General features: G+C 34.6%; 1 protein-coding gene across 1 annotated transcript; it reads left to right on the forward strand.

The window, feature by feature from the left end:
• Positions 1-1,719: 1,719 nt before the first annotated feature.
• LOC135622952 (protein disulfide isomerase-like 5-4) lies at positions 1,720-20,909 on the forward strand. Its single transcript, XM_065125324.1, has 15 exons — positions 1,720-1,907; positions 2,975-3,065; positions 3,748-3,842; positions 5,455-5,512; positions 7,029-7,213; positions 9,263-9,320; positions 12,008-12,048; positions 12,146-12,220; positions 13,342-13,398; positions 18,602-18,668; positions 18,819-18,965; positions 19,332-19,556; positions 20,104-20,265; positions 20,340-20,417; positions 20,500-20,909. The coding sequence occupies exons 1-15, from the start codon at positions 1,867-1,869 to the stop codon at positions 20,575-20,577; spliced, it is 1,458 nt and encodes a 485-aa protein (XP_064981396.1). The 5' UTR covers positions 1,720-1,866; the 3' UTR covers positions 20,578-20,909.
• The last annotated feature ends 117 nt before the right edge of the window (positions 20,910-21,026 follow it).

A 21,026-nucleotide genomic window follows, 5' to 3' on the forward strand; every position in this document is an offset into this window, starting at 1 on the left:
TCAGAATAATGGCTTTTAAGATTCTGTATCTTGAAATGATGGAAAAAGTATTTGCTGATGTAGGAAGGAAACAAGATAATGCATAAAAAGAAGACAGGGTGATGCCAGAGTAGCCAGTTTGAAGAAGGAAACAGAAAAGGAGACGGAAGACATGAAGGAGAGACAAGAAAGGGGGTTCATCCAATCACTCCTGCTTTGAAATATTGTTCTGAACATGAAGGCTCTTTGTAACATATAGATAATTCTTTATCTGTGGCTTTCTTTACTCCTTAGTTTGCTTAATCATCTAAGAATGCACATCCTCTCAAGACAGATTGTGTTTACAGTAAGCTTCAAAGTCTCAGGTAATCTTCAGAGCTCAGATTTTACAGACTCAACTGCCTTGTCTACTGATGCTGAACCACCCTGCCAAATTAAGTTTGTCGTTCTTGAAATTGATAATAGATCTTATGTATAAAGTATAAATCATTTCTCATGTAAAATAAACTTCAATCTAAATAATTTACTGTTTAGGCAATTTTATTTCAAAAAGTCAATATTTCCCAAGATGTTTTCATTTGTTTTCTACCCACTTAATGTCTGGTTAGAAATTTTGTTGGTAACTCTAAATGGGAATTGACAAACAAATATTTACTAATTTTCTAGTGGAGTTTTAAATGCCTATCCTTCCAAAGTTCGAAAATAATGTAAATTAATTGCATGTACATCCTTCCAAATACATAAATCCTCTAGATATGCTATTTCTATTAATCATCTAAACAAAACTGCAGTTAAATACTATGAATCATGGTTATCAATATCTAAAATTAGTTTAAATATACAATTTTTATACCTAACATACTTTTGTTATTCTTTTCGCTTGTTTCCTCTTTTTTATTTGAAATAAATATCTACTAATTCCATAAATTGAAAGAGAGTGAGTATACACCATTAAAAAAAAGATTGGAGCCCATAGATGAGTCATCTGTCCGAAAGGTATTCATATTAATTAGAGTTAGATTATCATTACACTAATAGTTGATTAAAAAAGTAATTACAAGTTGTTTTTTTATATATTTTTTAATGAATACATGCCTTAGAAGGGTAAAAAGGATGATCTCTGACTTCATAAGGACACATTAGTAATTTTATTATTCTAATTTTTCTTAAAATTTTTTACATGAATACATGCATTAGAAGGGCAAAAATGATGATCTCTGACTTCATAAGGACACATTAGTAATTTTATTATTTTATTATTCTAATTTTTCTTAAAATTTTTTACATGAATACATGCATTAGAAGGGCAAATAGGAATATAGGGTGATATCTGACTACATAAATACATGAATACAGGAGTCTTTTGTATTTTTTTGTCATTTTTAATTTTACATGAATACATGCATTAGAAGGGCAAAAATGATGATCTCTGACTTCATAAGGACACATTAGTAATTTTATTATTTTATTATTCTAATTTTTCTTAAAATTTTTTACATGAATACATGCATTAGAAGGGCAAATAGGAATATAGGGTGATATCTGACTACATAAATACATGAATACAGGAGTCTTTTGTATTTTTTTGTCATTTTTAATTTTACATGAATACATGCATTAGAAGGGCAAATAGGACGACAACTGACTTCATAAGGGCATATTTAAAATTTTATTTTAATATTATTTTTCTAATTTTTTCCCGAGTGGATGAATCCTTTTTAACACACTAGGAGAGGGTAAAGAAACGTAAAGCGTAGAGGAGGAAGACCTTGAGTAGTTCTTGAGATCTACTGTGTCCCGCTCTCGCCCTCGCTTCATTTCGGGTTACGATCTGAAACCCCTTATCGATTTGGGGAGGAATTGAGGGATCTCTTAATCGTCGGAGCCATGATCTCCGCAACCAAGCTCAAGTCTGTGGATTTCTACAGGTTTGATCCTTTGCTTCAAGATCCCTGCTTTCGTATGCAGAAATGCCGTTTCTTTTACATGGATTATTGCCCGGATCCTGTGGCTCCTTTCTTGTTGTTTTTAGTAGATTTTCTTTTTAGTGCTGTCGTTTCTTGATTTCTGGTGCATCTGTTCGGGGATGGTGAACTTGATGAAAGCAAGTGGAATCTTGGATATTTCTAGTGAATTTTAATTCCGTTGTTTCTTGATTTTTTGATGCATCTGTTTGGGAAGGTGAAATTGGTGGAATCTTGGATCTATAGGGTTTATTGGTGGACATGGGATCGAGCCAACTTTCTCTTTAATTGTCACTGCGGTTTATTGACGCATGTGTCATAAAACTGAAACAGAGGAGATCGTGTAAATCTTGCATATATTTTCTTGTTCATTCTTTGGGTTATTGTTTAATGGGTTTACAAATTTTTTTAGGGATGGACATTTGTAATGCTAAAATTCATGTCACGCGGAACGTGCTGGGTTAAGGAAAAGCAGTTGCATTTTGTTTTTGAGATGTATTTTACATCGCCAGGGGCTATGATTGGAGTTTCACCTTGGAAAGATTTGAATTTTTAGTGACTATAGGAATTCAGGAGTCCCAAGTTAAAACTGAAAGTTAATTATTCCGGTCTCTAGCTTTTTGAGGACTGTAGACGAGTCATGCTGTCTTGCTCACAGTATTAAGGTCCAGTGTATCTCTACCTCTAGATTTTCCCATGGGTAGAGGAGGATACATCAAGTAGGTTGGACTTTGACTGGATTATTTTATGTGTTCATGGGTTTGGAATAAGCACCAATGAAGAATTAGATCTGTAAATGTTAATGTTAGTAATTTTTTGTCATTAACTGTTTTACCATGTAAATTTTCTTTAGGCAACAATTTATTCTATCACCTTATAAGAGTGCTTGATGGCATACATTTTTAACTTTCAATTGAAACACAAAAAGTACTAAGATGTGGTTCTTTAAAATTTTATGATAATTTTATTTGAAAAGAATTGTAAAGCTACTTTAATTTTTATTGGTACCTAACACCTCTTTTTGACTACAGGAAAATACCTCGAGATTTGACAGAGGCATCACTTTCAGGTGCAGGATTATCTATCGTAGCTGCATTCTCCATGATGTTTTTGTTTGGAATGGTTTGTCCTTTTCTTTTTTCCTTAGTTTACATGATTGTCTTTCTTTCTCTTCTTCTACTTTGAGGAAAGCACTATGCCTGCATTCTTCAATGAAGTTGTGGGATATCTAGCTAGTCTAACTTGGTCCTAGTGCTTTTTTTCATTCTTGTTATTACTATCATTTCAGCACCTTAAATGTTTGGATTAAGAAAAAAGAGAAGGTATAACCAACTGCTATTAACTATTTTAGACATTTGTTAGCTGGATTTTTAAGTTGAAAATGATATGCAACTATTATGAAGAGGATGACAATGAAAAGTCATTAAACTACCTATTATGAAGACATCTTCAAATTTTGTAATAGATAACGTGTAGATGCCCTTATGAAGTTCTGTTTGTTGATGTAACACCATAAGTAATGACTTCTCCAATGAAAGGTTTGCTTTCTTCCGCTGTAATTATCCATCATAAGGTAACGGTTTTTCCTACAGTTGGTTTTTTAAAGGATCTCAGCACATTCCTCTCTAACTTCGTTCGTCATGCTCTTTCTACATTTCGACAAACAACACAAACCATCTTCAAATTCAGTTTGTTGGTTGAAAAATTCATTGAAAACTTTACCTGCTTTGTCTTCTTAGCAAACGGTGGTTTCTTCTATCAGACTTGTTTTGTTGCCCCTAGCTGTAACAAATTTTAATTTCAGGAGTTGAACAACTATTTAACGGTGAGCACGACGACATCTGTAATTGTTGATAGGAGTTCGGATGGGGAGTTCTTGCGCATTGATTTTAACATAAGGTTGAACTTTCATTATTTTTTTTGAAATTCATCTTGTCTGTTCTTGGAACAGTTACTCTTTTCTATACATATATAAATTAGAAACATTTTTATTGCTGTCTCCATTTCTGCATTCAGAAGAGGTTTCTCACGTACCTTCATTTGTGTGTAATGGTAGATTCTGATAAGCATCTATCTTCTAAATAGGTGGCTAACAGGGATTCTGATTTTTAAGAAATTCAACGATCAGCGGTTTCTCTATAAAGCTAACAGGGATTTTGCTCGGTAGCGGGCGGTCCGCGTACTGATATATTATCGGACCAGTACGTATCGCCCGTATCGGGCGATATTATTCAAAACTGTATACCTTGATTTAATGCATGATCTCAAACTATGGAACATGGAGATAGACATGGGCCACAAACACAATATGACACAGAGTGACAAAACGAAACTCGAATTAGGACATGGTGACATGAGTTCTATTAGTAAAAATTAATTTATATTTATATCTATAATTTAATGTTCCAAGACATTTTGGAATCATACATGGTGTAAGAAATGTAAAAAAGAATTATGCACATCAAGGATTGCCATATTATGCAGTAGCTTGTTGATGCCCTTTTGGAATGCTAATATTTCATGTTAAGATTGCTCTTTTATGATCCAGGAGACCAAGTTTCAAGTTGCAAAAATAACCTCTTTATATTTAGAGGGAAAACTACATCTATATTGACCCTCCCTAGACCCCTGGTGGGAGCCTCATGTTGTGGGTAATGAGACTTTTATTAACACCTTTATGACATGATATATTCTAACGTATTGACACATGTAGATCAGCACAATAATCCTTCATTTACATTGTTAGCAAGTTAAACTCCACATCACAAGTTAAAGACCGTATTCCTAGTTTCCTACAGACCTACACACATGTTATCTATAATGGTATCAAAACAATTACACGCAAGATGTTTTATCCTTAATAATTTGATGATCTACCCCAAGAGATGCCAAAGAAAGCTATCCTCTAGCAACCATCCAAAATGAGACAAAAACAATGAGAAGTCCTCCAACTTGATGATCCAGCTTGGTAGCCCTGGTTTTATTATCATTGTCTTTATCATTGTACATATACTACAAACTAGATACAGGTGCACACGAATAATCTAAAGCTAAGCTATTGAGATGGATGGAGTGGATCAAGGATTACTGGATACATTATGTGCAGAGAGCTTGAGCAGTTGATTAACTTACCTTTTGACCATATCAAAGCATTATTCTGCTGAACTTGGTTTCAAAATATGCTCCTATAATCTTTTGAGTGCATTTGTCTGCTGCAATTTTATGTCATTTTCTAATAGCTTGTAAATCTTTTTCCATCCATGTTGAATTAGTTGGTAATTGGTTACAGATTTGGCTTATTGTTTTCTAGATGGACTATGACAGTGTTTTCCTTGCACCAATTATCTGGATCTTTGTCTGTTTTTTGATCATGCCTTTGGTGCATCTTGCTTTATATGGTTGAATGGAGTTTGTGTATACCATGAATCATGTCTGAGCATCCTTTTTCATTTTTCTATTGTGACATATGCCCTGGTTCTTCTGACTGTTCAAGTGTTTAATTTATTTGTAGTTTCCCAGCACTGTCGTGTGAATTTGCATCAGTTGATGTGAGTGATGTACTGGGAACTGTAAGTATCTGTCTTTGGCATTTACTAGTATTACCTTTTTGTTGATGCCTACTTTTATCATGTATGTGGTAGTTCTATATAGCTAGTACATGCTTCTCTACTTCACAAACTTATCATGGGAGTATGGTACATCGTGCAACATTATCAGCATGCTTGAATAGTTGAATTATAGAATCAAATGACAGCGTAATCATCAAATGGATTCCATATATGGAATATAAGGAAATGAATATGCTCAATTGATTCTGTATTCATGACAAATCCATCAACTCATTTTTGAACCATAGTTAGAGGTTAAATGATGGTTATGATGTTTTTACTAGTCCATAAAAGATGTTATATTATGTATTGGCCCTCAAGTGATTTCTGTCCTTAGCAGAGTGATCTAAATGTGCCAGCATATGGCTGAGTCATAATTATACTTCGTTCAGATCTGGGTCTATACCTAACTTGACCAATCTAATAATTAACGGAATATGGTTAGTTCACATACAGAATATGGTTGAGCCAATCAGTTTAATATTGATACTTTGGTACGGGTTAGTCTTGAGTCAAATATAGGTTTAGTTAGATATGAGTTATCTGGTTAATGGATTTTGAGTTATTGAGTTGAGACTTGAGAATCTGAACCCGACTAAGATGAATGATTTATTCAACTCAATTTTGTGGTTAAACATGTTCGTGTCCTATCCTACCTGCATATGCAACTTGAAGATTTATTAGTATTCTCCCTTTCTCTTTCCTAAGAATTAAGATCTCACTGTTATTCCTCACTTCCTATCCTAAGGCAACTGGCCCTTGCCTCCATCTCGCCAGGTTTCATCCCACATTCTGGCAATGACACCGAAGGATCCTGATTCATTATATATATGCATGAGGAATTAGAAGATGAGGGGTTGATTCTTATTGTAGATGGTGGGTATTGGTGATGGTTACTAAAGATGGTTGTCGGTGACAACAGTTGGTGATGGGAGGAATCTTGACATTGAGTCATCATTCCTCAGCAGTGATCACAGCAATGATGTAAATGCCTACTTGGATTGAGGTGTCTTTCCTTTGTATTAGCCATATTGGATGTAGGCCCACTATAGTTGAGTTTGATAATAGGTAATGAGCCATAATAGTTTGAGATCATGAGGTGCATATGTCATTTGTGATGATACTTGGAGCTCGGCTAAAAGAGGTGGGTCCATCTCTATTCTTGTCATGACTTTAAAGATACACCGACTAATTGGCAGCCATTGGAAGAGAAAGTTAAATGTTTATAAATCCTGTTCACCTATTTAGCCCACATATAAGTTGTATTTATGATTTTTGTAGTTGCTCTTGCATTAGTAGTAATACCATGTTCACTTTAAAATTAAAATTTAATATTTAAATAGTGATCTGTTGTTTCTGTTCTGTCATTTTAATATTTATCTTGACATTTTTTAATTACAATGTGGTCTTCAATCCCTCTACTATTCTCCTATTTTAATCTGAGTTTTAACTTTAATTCACATTCAACAATCTGCAGAACAGGTTAAATATCACAAAAACAGTTCGAAAATTTTCAATAGATCCGAATCTGATTTCAACTGGATCAGAATTTCACTCTGGACCAATCCCAAAAGTTAATAAACATGGAGATGATTTTCAAGAAGAATATAGTGATGGTTCAGATTCTTTGACTGCTGAGAGTTTTGATAAATATGCACATCAGTAAGTATTCAATTTTAAAACCATATTCTTTCGGATATCATGTGGCGCATTGGTGGCTTTGTTGTCCTTTATGCAATGGCTCTTTTGTAACTATTGCTTACAGATAGAGGCGCTGCATTTGCAATTTTACCATTTGACAATTGCTTTTAGGTTCAGAGTTTGCTTCATTTCAGAGTTATGGAATATGAGCAACAGTTAGTTCTCTTTCTTGGACTGCCCGGCCTCATATCTCTCTTTTTACTTGTTCAATTCATGATTTAGATGTTATGAAGTGGTTCTAGAAAAAATAGATATATAGTTATTTAAGCCGAAAGAAGAAAGTCTCTTTTCTTTGTCTGGAAACTCATTTGGTTGATTTTTGTTCTTTTTTTTCCTTCATCATATTTTTCAGTAATTTTGTAATTGAAGTGAAATGTCTGATCTCTTGTTTGTCTTATGATCGCTCCACGTGCTTCTTTCTCTAATTTTATTTTTAGTCTCTTTGCTGGTTTGCTGCAGGCATCTTCTACTTTTATTTTAGTGCATCAGGAAAAATGCATTATACACCCACTTTGTCAAACACTCGATCAAACATGGATCTCCTAGTTTTTATCAAATGCTGTTCCCAACACCAACCAACCACTTCTTGTGGTCAAATTTATATTCCCAACAATCTAGTCTTAATTAATGCTATCAATAAGTTTTGTAATGCTGTCTTGTCTGGCCTTGCATCAGATATATGATGTTAAATGTCAGACTGTGCTTTTATCCTGTTCTAAGTCAGGCATAAATAATGATAATATTGAGGGCATTGCTTCATTACCTGACAAAATATTTTAGTTATAATATTAGGGATATGAATGAGGATTATGATATCAGTTTTCAGCAAGGATCGTCGTTTCGGTAACCGGACCCATTTCACTGATTTGTCGGACTGATACATATTGGTGTACTATGTGTTAATACACTGGTATGTACTGGTGTTTTGGAAAGGAAGAAAAACGAGGGAGAAGAGGAATGTGTGGTGGAGGAATAGAGGGAGGAGGAAGAATGAATGAAGAAGAGGAAGGGATGGAGGAAGAAGAAGCAATGGAGGAGAAGGAAGAAGGAAAAAGAGGAGGATAAGAGGTGCGAGCATACTTGAGAAGAAGAAGGAATGTTGCGGCAACGGCATTGGCAGCAATGTCGCGAAATAGTGGCAGCGGCAACGACGACAACGTTGAACGCAAGAAGAACGCGAGCCCTAATTTCTATTTAATTTTTTTAACACCAAGTTGGACAGCCCCATCACTATTTTTTATTATTTTTTATTATTTTTACTAAACTTGATCGAGCTGCCTGAAATGGGAGTGGTCTGTGTATTGGCCCATGCTTGGACCCATGTGTACCACTTGTTTTGTACCATTTCAGGTGGTACAACAATCCTTGGTTTTCAGGCACTAATTTTTGTACTATGATTATATGAATTGGAGCTTTGGAAATGAATTTTCTATTTTTATATATCATTGCCTAGTTCTTTTTATTGTTGAATTGATCAGTCCACTCTACCATGTCCAGTGCCATATTTTCTATGAGAGAATTTGATTAAATGAAGTGCATTGGAAGAATTTTTTGATCCTAGATTCCATCATATGCAAGCATCAAAAAGCTGTATGATACCCAAGAAAGAGATTTTTGCAAATAGGTCCTAGAAGTTAACTTTTAAGGTATTTCCATCTGTACAACGTTTTAGCATACATAGTTTCAACTTTAACTATCTACTGTCATCCATGGTATGTAGAAGTAGCTATAAATCTCTCTTACGAGTGTACAGTTTTTCAGACTGGTTAGTTTTGCTGCTTTTGCATGCATCTCTTAATTTGTTTGTTGAGCATCATACTTGCTGTGATTATTCAATAAGATATTTTCTTTGATTTTCAGACATGGTACGTAAGCTTAGTCTTTTTTATTAATATATATTTATAATTAATGCACCATATGTTATGTCTAGATCTGATAGGAGCATGGGCATCTCGTGATTAATAATAGCAGCAAGCTCCTTATTCACTTATCTCAAAATCTCTTTTGCAGGTATTCAATCCTAGTTGTCAATTTTTTTGCACCCTGGTGTTATTGGAGCAATCGCTTGGTAATTCTGCTTTTGTCTAGCCTTGCATCAGATTTTGTGATGTTAAATATCAGATTTGTGTTTTTATACTATAGTAAGTTGGGGATAAATAATGATAATATTAAGGACATTGCCTCATTAAAGTGACAATTCCTCAGTTATACGATTAGGAAGATGCATGGAGATTATGAACTCCTGGACTTTGTTTGAAGCCATCTCAGAACTTATCTCCTTCTGATTAAGCTAGCTCTTTACACCAAAGTCTGGACTGGAAAATGTCATATTATTCTTGAGACTTTCTAATCCTAGGATCTCAAGCTGTTTTTGGCTGTTTTAAGGGGTAGTTTTCTTAGTTAAGGGGTAGTTTTCTTGCCTCACTACAAGGTTGTTAGTTGATACTTGGTAGTATGCCTCTTGTAAATTCTACTACTTATGTAAGTTGCTTTTGTTTGTACCGAAGGATATATGCAACCAGATTTTGAAAGCATAAGTCATTTCAGTACCATTATGTAATAGAGGGTTCATATCTTGGACATATATATGATCTAGTCCTTAATAAATGCTACATCTGCATTTTATCAGATAACGTATTGCTGTCCTCTCCCACAAAGCTGATGCCATGTTTACTTAAGTGGTCACTCTATAAAGGAGCACAGAGAAATATTCACCTTCAAGTCATCAGTGGGATGGGTGTTAGTCTTGTAATTAATAAATACACTCTGCTATTGGGCAAAAACCAAAAACAGGATCACAGAAAGATTCATGCTGTTCCAGGCTATATGTGCAGCACATATCATTTTAACAAGGGAGTTATTGTGAAGCTTTCCCATCTAACCCATTTCAGACCTTTCAGTACATGATGAGGTCTTGTTTCTTTTCCTTTGCGTCGATAGGTATGAATTATGAATTTTGACATAGACACAACATAGTACAGACACTCGAAACATCGTTAATGTTAAAAAATTAAGACATGGTACATGAATAACTTAGTAATCAGCAATATGTATTTTATGTATGTTCTCAATATCATATATATGAAAGTATATGTTGTATACTTGTATGGATTATGCAAATATTAAGAAAATATTTTTGGCCATTATGTTAAAAGGACAAAGTAGATATGTCTTATTAATATCTGATCGTACATGTCTTAATATGATGATATCCTTTGGAATATCTGGCATCTCTAGGATGTCTTGAAAGACAAGGAAACTACAAAGGGTTTTGAAGTGTTCGAGCTTTAGAGCTCTATAGCTTATCTTTGTTCAAGGGCTTTCACCTTATTATTTGTCTGAAATAAATTGATTCAAATCATTAGGTGTTGCACTTGTTATCTTTCATGATTGGCCTCAAAAAGCAAACTTTTTTATATTTTGGAATGGATGATGCCACAATCTTTACTAGGTCATGCTAAAAATGCCATCGAATGTTGGATATATTACATTTGTCAGAAATGATACAGCAGTTGGACTTGTCCACAAAGATAAACACTTTTTTGTAATTGTAAACCAATTGATTTAAGCCCTTCCCCACCTAGTTTCTACTAGCACCCATGTCAACATGATGTTGTGTGCCGTTGGCACTTACTAACTTGGATGTTAGCCAACAGACCATGTTATAGAACTTTGATCCTTTAGTCAAATTTTGTACTTGCCATTTCTACTATAGTTATAAACTTGGTGTTAAAATATCAGTCGGATCTCAATTATGATGACTTCTTGTAAGCTATTGGTATGGTGGAGTACCAATATTACCATGTGTAATACTGATCCGTAACATCCAGTATAACTTAAAGAACAACAATTACTGAGACCAAGCTATATGGTGTTGTACGTGTTCGTGGTCAAACTGGTAACTATCATACAGGTTTACACACCCTTTTTATGAGTAGATTGAACATGAACTATGCATCTTAGAATAACTTTAGAGGCATTCATAATGTTACTATTGCATTTGCTTTCATGTTTCTGACGACAATCAACTACTACTGCAATGGAAAATAGTAAAAGTAAACCTAGTTTCTCCATTGTTCAAGAAGGTGCTGTTGTGAAAGATAGTGAGACTTTTGGTTTTCATAGAAAAGTTTTGTAGGAGTGAGTTATACAACTTGTCACAGTAAAACACTTAAATTAACAAGGTAACATGCTCTGGCTGATTAAAGAACAAATTCTAGTTGATCAAATTGTAGTAATTTGTATTAAAAATTTAAAGTATTTATTTCAGGAAATAATAATAAGCTGGCATCTTGACATTTCATATCATATTAAATAAATAGTTAAATCCATTTGTCCACATTTATACCATTTATTACCTAGGATTTGAGTATTCCATCTCACAAGAAGTAACAAATGCTTCGTTCCATTTCATTGCATGTCATGTCCATGTTCAGGGCTCATTTTATTTAATAAAGATTCAATCTAGTCCATATTAGTTAAGCAAGCATGAATAGTCCCTCTTTTTAAAGGATAGTTACAGCCTACACATTAGCAGTTTTCTGATCAGCCATCCTTATGCTTCTCCTGTGGCCACATTTAAAATTTTTGAAGCCTTTGCATCAGTTGTTCATTTCCTTGATGCAATATCTGTATTTCACATTTTAAACCTTTCCTGAGTAGACATTATATATGATGCCATGTTCTTTCAATGAATGGTTTGAAAGGTCTGTATTTATTTTCAGTTTTCTCTTTGTGTTTGATCGTTTGTCTCAGAAACCATCATGGGAGAGGGCAGCTAAAATAATCAAAGAAAGGTGTTGCTTTTAGTTCTTTCTTGTTCCCATCTTGCTTATTTTATGCTCTATTTTTGAGATAAATATTCATTTTTCACTTTAACTTTTATACTTTCAGACATGATCCTGAAATGGATGGACGGATTTTGTTGGGAAAAGTTGATTGTACTCAAGAAGCAGAATTGTGCAGAAGGTACTTTTCATGTTAGGTTTCCCATTCCTTGAAATTATCATGTTAATTAAATTTCAGGTTACAAGTGATCTTTGGTACTATTCTACTAATTGTATGGGGTAATGAAGAATTGGAGACTATCCAATTATTTAATATTTTAGTTTAGCAAAGGTTAGAAACTTTAGTTTATGTAATTTATTCCAAAACTTTCATAACTATGATATTCTGGAAATCCAAGTAGCTTTGGTTGACAGCTCTTACAATAAATAGAAATTCCTGTATGGCTTTATTCTATTAAAGATCTTATTAGTTCATGGACTATTTAATTTAAGAAGATTATTTCTTGATCTTTAAACTAGGCATAGTGTAGCCCTAAGCTACATATTAACATTTAGCATTGTCATTGCTGCTAGATCAGAAATGACAGTTTGAAGGAAACTTCTGGATCACCTTGAAGATTTTCTAGGGCTGAACTGTAAGGTGGATAACTTGAATTGAAAGACAAGTTTTATGTATGACATTGTGTGTTGTTTTTCTTAAATATTCTCTTTTTGAGAACTTTATTAGATCTACTTCTATATTGGTTTTATGCAAAGTGCTTTGTAGTTTATATTATGGTTCGTCTTACTGGTCCGTACTAGTGTACCGATCGATCGTTGGTATAGTACATACCGATATACCGACACATGATTTACCGACAGATTGGTATGTGCCACCCTTACCAATCCCCTATTGGACCAGTATGTATTGCTCATACCGAGTGGCACACAGTGGTATGATGAACCTTGTTTAGTATGATACTAGCATTGGAATCTAATTTTATTTCCTTTAAAGTTTGTTGTGCCTCAAGTAAGAACTTGGAAAATAAGAAGAAATGATTGGAAGAAGGAAGATGAATGAGAAGACAAGCAAGAGAAGACGAATCAACTATAAAATATGAGAAATCATAAGCAGAACAACTATGCATATATTTTAATTTTATTTATCTTTGCCATACCTCCTTTTCTGAGAACTTATGTAAAGAACTTCACCTTGTGATTCTTATACATGAAGTACTACTCAATCAATTAATCTTGACATCTTGTATCTTTTGCCACTGCTCTTTGAAGGTAGAATATGACGCAACTTGAAAAACTTTGCAGGCATCATATTCAAGGTTACCCATCTATTCGGATTTTCAGGAAAGGAAGTGATGTTAAGTAAGTACAATGCTTAACAAACTGTGTTACATCCATGATGGCACTTGATATGTTAAATTAACCTTTCTTTTCCTTTACATACAAGTGACAGTATGTAACTAAATGGAGCTTATCATGATGTTTAAGCGACTTATCTTCAAAAGCTTGCTAATGAGTGTCTCACAGTAATTAAAGTTGAAGTAATTAATGTTCCAGATAGATTGCTGTTCATTCCACGTCAGTTGCATTCTCATACAGTAGCACCTGAAAATACTGGAGATTTTTATTTTTTATTTTAAAATAGGGGGTCGGGGTGGGGGTGGGGTTGGGACTATTTAATCTATAGTGAAAGAGTTGGGATTATTTAATCTATAGTGAAAGAGTTCCAAGTAAGTTCTATTTATCTTCGTGAAATCTTTGTTATGTTTATTTTACTGACTTGAGCTTTTCCATATTAATTGTTTTCCCTTTTCTAGTAGGAATATGCATTATATGGTTTCTTTATAATATTAAGTATTGCATGGACTAGACACAAGATGCATATCCAAGTGTGGCTGCGAGACAAAATATAGATTTAGTGACATGTCGGAAAAGAATAATTAAAAAAATGATATGATATATAGGAACATGTATGATCAGGATGATCTAGCACAGTTCGAGCCGAACTCCAATTGACCCAATTGGAATTCCAGTTGGACTATAATTCGATCTTGGTCAAACTAAACCAAGCCCAATCTCGAGCTTAAAGACCATATTCAAGTAAGCTCCAAGTCTTAAATGCATTAGGACTCTCCAAGTCTTAGAGTATTAGGATTCTCCAAGTCCTAACGCTAGGACTTCATCCCTATCTCAGCTATAAAAAAGGGAGGAGAGACTCATCTAGAGCATCCCCAAGTCATCTCAATCCCAATCCTAGTAGGACTAGGATTAGGGTAGCACCTAGCCAACTAGCGCACCCTCCAACAGAAAACTCTTGTGATTGCAGGGAACTGATAAGAGGTCCTAATCAGTATTGGACTTTGGACGCCCTCGATCCTATAAGTCTAAGGGGTTACAGCCCCCCTTGAAGTATCCAAGTTGTACCCCCTCTTGAGAAGCCAACTGGCCCTAGGCTGAGAGGAGAGGAGAGAGAGAGGAAGGGGTTTGCAAGATCAGCAACTCTTCTTACTGCCTATGGCCACCTTGGTGCAGAGATCTTTTCTCAATTTTTCTCGATTTGTTGCCAGCCTTGATATCTTCCAAAGAGGCTTTTGGTAGCAACAAAAAGAAGAACAAAAGCAACCAAAGGCAACCAAGAAGTCCCATAGTCCATCCTAGCCTTCTAGCTGGTGCAGAGAGTCAAAAGAACAAGAGTTCAAAAAAGGGTTTTGCCCTCCAGCTGTAATCCCTTCTTCCTCGAGTTTCAGCAGCCAAAGTTCTTCATGGAAGCTTTGTCCAACTGCTGAAAGAAGTCCCAAGACTTGCTGTTCGCTCGCCAAACCTCAAGAGCAGGTTTTAGTAGCAAGAGAGGAGACCGAAACCAGCAATGATCTGTAATCTGTCAAGAGCATTCAGGTGTTGTCCAAAGATAACTTGCGTTCTTATGCACCTATTAGTCTCTATTTGCACTTTTATTTTGTTGCTTTAAGCGTTGTAGTTAGCACTTTAGCTTTACAAGCCAGAGAGGTTGTTTTCTTTTGGTTTTACACTTGATCTTTTAGCGATAGTTCTCTCCTTCATCAGAACTTCCATCCAAGAGGTGGTATCGGATCAACGGACCATCGAGCCCGAACCCCCATATGGATCAATGTATGAAAAGAATAGTTAAAATATTTCATATGATGAGTACAATGTTATGGGAATGTGATATTTAAAAAGTTGAGTTCATACAAGCAACAACACTTAGAAGGAGGCTTATCATGTTGTATAATTTCAAGTTCTTAAAAAGATATATACTTATCATGTTGTTGTATCATTTGTTGTTGGAATATATTATTTGAGAGTTTCGTAGGTGTCTGCCTCATGGACATTTGGATACATGTTCAACCAGATTCGTGGGTGTGGATATCAGAGTCCTTGATGGAGGCTCACTTATAATTGAAATTATAATGACACTTTGGGTTGTATAGAAGATAGTGCATCATGAAAGTGAAAAATATGTAAAAACTAGAGTACATTTTGATGTTTCAGTCAGATGCCCTTCTTTTTTTCAAAAAAGAAATATCCATTAACAACTCATATATGGACTCAAACTCAAGACCTATCAATTATGCAACAAGTGGATGTCTCAACAGTAATGCCCTTCTAGGGTAATTTCTGATCTATACTAAGATATTAGTGTTAGTAACTGATTTATTTTTGCAAGATCGCTAGGTTTCTTGCATTAATTAATGACAAGGAAAGTCATACACGGAAAGGTTCCTCCAGAAAAGGATCTTAATTAAGCTGTCTTGTCATCTGGAAAAATCAATGTTTATATTTTTATGTTGGAATATTTTCTTCATTGTTAACATTTCGTTTATTCTTTTTATATCATCAGGTAAGACCATTTAAGTGTGCAAGAATCTTCCTAATGTGGTTATGAGTTATGACCTCTATAATAACATTACTGTCAGTTTTTCTATAGCTTTATTGTCTTGATTTGATTTAGCAGGGCTGCTCTGCTGCTTTGCAATCACAGTTTTGATGAAGGATTTTAGGAAGCAAGCAATGATTTCACATGGATACTCTACTGATTTTTCCCATTGTGATTTGTGAAGACCTCATATTTAGAGCATTTTTATTTTCAGCATTAATGAGACTATCAAAAAATAATGTTTTCTTGATTCTTTTTTAAATTAGATAACTTGTTTATTTTTTAATTGTAGCAACTTATATCCCTGAAATGTAATGCGGAAAGGAAATCAAAATTCCTTATGGAGTTATTGTTGGAGAAAATCCAATCAAGCTATGATTTGTTTGGTTTTAAAAAAGGAATAATACTGCAGGTGCGTTAAAAATTGGGAGAAATAGATAATAGGAATATGATTCCTTAGAAAAAAGGAGGTGGAGGAGGAAGATGTAAAGAAGAGAAAGATATAGCCGAAAGAGGAATCAGGAAGAAAAGATTAGCAGGCCAGAGGCCTAGAAATTCTCAAACACATGAAAATTTATTTTAAATTTCATTTTTTTCCTCCAAAATCACTGTTCATTCTATTCCTTACAGCTCATCTTGGAGTCTACTCAACTAATACTCTTAAGAAATTCTCATCCAAAGAACTATTCATTTATCGTGTTAGAACAGTTTGATTCCATCTTAAAATTATATTTAAGGGCTTAGTCATAGAAATTTAGATTGATATAAGGAGCTAGAACTTGCCTCAAACTACTAACTGAAGTATTCTAGAGCAAGCTCGAAGACTCTTTACTGAAATAGCTCTATAATACATTAAATTAAGAAACTTTTCTTTTGGCAAAATTGCTTAAACTTAACTATGCGCAACTATCTTGCAGTAATTCGCTCGATCAATCCCCAAGCACATCTTGAGATCTGCTAGTAGATGAAAAAAGGGTTTTAAATAATCAATTGTAGCTTTAAGATCTTTCAGTGGGGAGTTAGGTAGGAATTTTCCAAGATGGCTTAAATTTCGATTGACTTATTCAAATGATGGCTTCTGGTAATAAAATGTGACTTGAGTTGAAGATCGTGACAATGATTTGCAACATATAAGGCAATGAAGAGGGATCTGAGAACACCTTTTTGGATGGCTTGAGGATAGTATGTACACAGAGTTCAATTTAAGAAACTTGATCAACCAGACTGATGGGGAACATCTACATATGTATCGGATTCCTTCATTGTGACACCCCAAATAATCCCACATCGGAAGTGGGAGAATGATTATGATGATAACATATAAGGCTAGCGAACCTATTATTGATAATTTGGGCTTAAGCATTGCTGACTATTATCTTTATTTTGGTCAACATTTTTACGCTGATCAAGTTATTGTGTTAGTTTCCCATCGGATGGGTCATGACAATTGGTATTGGAGATAACACAGTATTATGGCGAGAAGGCCTAACTATGAACGAAATACCTACAAATTAGTCTAGGGGCTAGGTATTATTCTGAGCTTTGCATTGAGCTTTGTACCTTGTTGGGAATGTCAAAGCATTTTAAATGGAGATCATGACACACAAAGTAGTTTCAGATTAGAAGTGGGTGGATGATTTAATCGATAATACATAGGACTAGATGGATCGACTGTCATTACCTTGACCGGTGGTTATCTTCCTTATCAAACTATTGGGTCAAATTTTCCATTGGGTTGGATAGCGACATCTATGGTAACAACTCAATTTATATATCTGTATCATTGCCGTCTTCCTCAACACTGCTCTTCTCTTATTTAGACTCTGTTAGCAAAAAAATCTTCATCTGCTAATGTTGATTAATTTTCATAATCTAATTTTTCTTTCATGAGGATTTCATGTTCTTGATCTCTGCAAAGACTTTTGTCATCTTGACCATACTTCCGTCCAATATTTTCTTCAGTCCTTTTACTGACTTTTTAAGAATGCTTAATGTGAAATGTTCTTGGAAGTCTTTAATCAATGGTAGCATCTGTAACCATCTTACAGATTTAGCTTTACTAGAAACTGGAATAGTGCTGCTGTGGTGAAATTCTGGTGGAGGATGGATTTGGTGAAAGAAATAAGAGAAACGGGGCAAGAAAGATACATGAATTTTGTTTTCTTCACGTTGTCATTGTTCATTGATTTTTTTAAGGCATACATCTTTCTCACTGGATTGGGAATCTTGAAATTCTCTCATGTTGCTTCAAAAATGTGTAAGTGCTTGTGTTATTTTGTTATTAACAATGGTGAAAAAATACAATATTTTGTTTTACTCTGTTGCTGCTGTCAACCTACATGATCATTTTTATGTATACGAATAATTACACATTCTATGAACTCAGTTTATATGAATTCATGTTATCTCATAAATTACACAGTGCGACAAATAAAGATTGCATAACTGTCAGTGTAATAAATTGATGTTATCACAGCTAACCATTAAGCACTGCAAGCCTATGTTCTTGATATATATACTGCAGTTATAACAAGCTAAAAGTTAATTTTTGTTGATGAAACTTCTGATCCCTCTTTAAAATCCACAAAAATTCTATGGGAAATTTAGAATCACTTCTTTTTTTATATGATTCAATTTAAATACTTGCTATTAAATTGTCAAATAATGCAGGGACAACCATGGACACCATGAACATGAATCTTATTATGGAGAGCGTGACACTGAAAGTTTAGTAGCGGTATGCTTATTGCTTTTGTTGAATTAATCAATTGTTGATGATATTAGTTCAAATTAATTTCTTATGTCTTTACAAAATTAAGGATTGTCCTTTGATCTCATTCTTTGAACTAATTCTAGATGAACTGATTGTGGGAGTTGGCAATTTCAGGCAATGGAAACTCTGGTTGCTCCTGTTCCAAGAGAGTCTCATAAGCTGGCATTGGAAGATAAATCTAATAAATCTGTTGATACAGCAAAGCGTCCCGCACCATTGACCAGTGGATGTAGAATAGAAGGTTTTGTACGTGTTAAGAAGGTAAACAACCTTCTTTCTTTACTCATATGGGACAGTGTACAGTTGAAATATTATTCTTCACATCTTTGCTTTAAAAATGGATAATTTTTAAGCAGTGTTGGTCCCAATTTTATTTTCAGTTAATCTGGGTTACTTCCGAAGGATTTCTGCGTGTGTTTCATACGTAGAAGAAAATCATGATCATGATGAAATTGAGCTTTTTGACCATTTTTATTTGTGCATATATGTTATCTTTTTGCGGTGCAAATATATAAAAGAACTTGGTTTTTGAATGTATTTTAATATTTTAGTTTTCATGTTTGGTGTGTTTTCTTTTATCTGATAAAAATAAGGTTGTGACATTCTTTGACTTTGCTAATTATTCAGGTTCCTGGTAATCTTGTTATCTCAGCTCACTCTGGAGCACACTCATTCGATCCATCTCAGATAAATGTCTCGCATGTTGTTTCACAATTTTCGTTTGGTAAAAAGCTCTCGTTGAGGATGCTGTCTGAATTGAAGAGACTGACGCCATATCTTGGTGGAAGTCATGATCGATTGATGGGCCACTCATATATTACTAATCGTGATCATGTTAACGCAAATGTTACTGTAAGTTTCAATACCTCTTCTGTTGCGTATATACTCTCCAATCTCCATCATCCTCATTTCTAGACAGCTTATTTGGCATTTAGTGGATGCAAATCCAAATTGTGATGTATTAATTGAGAAGTGATATTATCTGTAAATGCATCTTTTCACTAATGTTACCCATAATAGTTAAACATTGTTGACCCCTAATGGAAGCCGCTTAGTGTACTTTAGTAATTAAGAAATTCAATGGAGAAAGGAGACAGGCTATAAATGTGCCATTTTAAGTCATCTTGAATCCTCCTTACAAAGAACTAACCATTCTGTTTAACATATGACATATTATAATAGTTGGACCCTTAGGGCTTGTCCAAAATGGAAATGAAAAGAAGAGATGATGATGATGATGATGTTAATAATAATAATAAGAAAGTGTGCTGGTAGGTTTTGATGCAACTTTCACTTGTTAAAATTAAAGCAAATAGATCTTTATAGTTTACCTAGGGATGCTGGATAGCTTTTTGACTCCTAGAGAAAATCTATTTATGCCTTTCATATAAATTTGCAGATTGAGCATTATCTTCAAGTGGTAAAGTCTGAGGTAGTGTCAAGAAGGTCTTCTCAGGAACTCAAATTACTTGAGGAGTACGAGTACACGGCCCACAGTAGTTTGGTGGACAGTCTACACATTCCTGTTGCTAAATTTCATTATGAACCATCTCCTATGCAGGTTGGCATCTGTCACTTGAATCAATTTGAGCAAAACTTAGATTTAGCTGCTTGACATACCGATATAAATTCCAGGTCTTGGTAACTGAAGTTCCAAAACCCTTATCCCACTTTGTCACCAATATTTGTGCCATCATTGGAGGCGTTTTCACGGTATGCTTCCCAGTCTGCTTCGCTGATGCTTTTGCCTTCTATTGATTAGAACAAGACTTCTGTGAACTGTTGTGTGTTTCAGGTTGCTGGGATATTGGATTCCATCCTACACAACACCTTGCGACTTGTGAAGAAGGTTGAATTAGGCAAACATTTTTGATGGGGAATGGTGAAATTTTGGTGATTCAAAGTACTCAAAATTTTGCTGATATACACATTCCTTGATGAAGCAATAGTCAGCCTAGTCTTCCCTCATAATTTTGCTTGTGTACCGAAGAGATATCTCCCTGACTATATGGTGTAAACAAACAGACTGCTAGACGTGCATAGCTGCAATCTGTTTCAAAATGCAACTATGACACATAATGCTGGCCTCTTAACTTTGCCTTGTTGAACAGTCCATCTTTTTTGGGTGAAGAAACATCCTTCAATTGTGACTGCAGATTGGAAATGCAAGAAAGCACAGGCTAAACAGGATGAGATTCTTCTTGAGTAGGTTATTAAGATTCCTATTCCATGTGCATAATCCAATATATAAGATGTCATCAGACTCAACAAATCCAACTCCACACCCAATGAAATAATGATTACAGGGAGCCCATTACATCC

Source organism: Musa acuminata, chromosome BXJ2-9, assembly GCF_036884655.1.
Source record: "Musa acuminata AAA Group cultivar baxijiao chromosome BXJ2-9, Cavendish_Baxijiao_AAA, whole genome shotgun sequence".
NCBI classification, from domain to species: Eukaryota; Viridiplantae; Streptophyta; class Magnoliopsida; order Zingiberales; family Musaceae; genus Musa; species Musa acuminata.

Bases quoted from the DNA above. Each gene is read 5' to 3' on its own strand.
- LOC135622952 (XM_065125324.1), top strand. From the start codon at position 1,867: ATGATCTCCGCAACCAAGCTCAAGTCTGTGGATTTCTACAG. The intron at 3,843-5,454 runs GTTGAACTTTCA...ATTTATTTGTAG, and splicing joins CGCATTGATTTTAACATAAG to TTTCCCAGCACTGTCGTGTG. The intron at 12,221-13,341 runs GTACTTTTCATG...AAAACTTTGCAG, and splicing joins GAAGCAGAATTGTGCAGAAG to GCATCATATTCAAGGTTACC.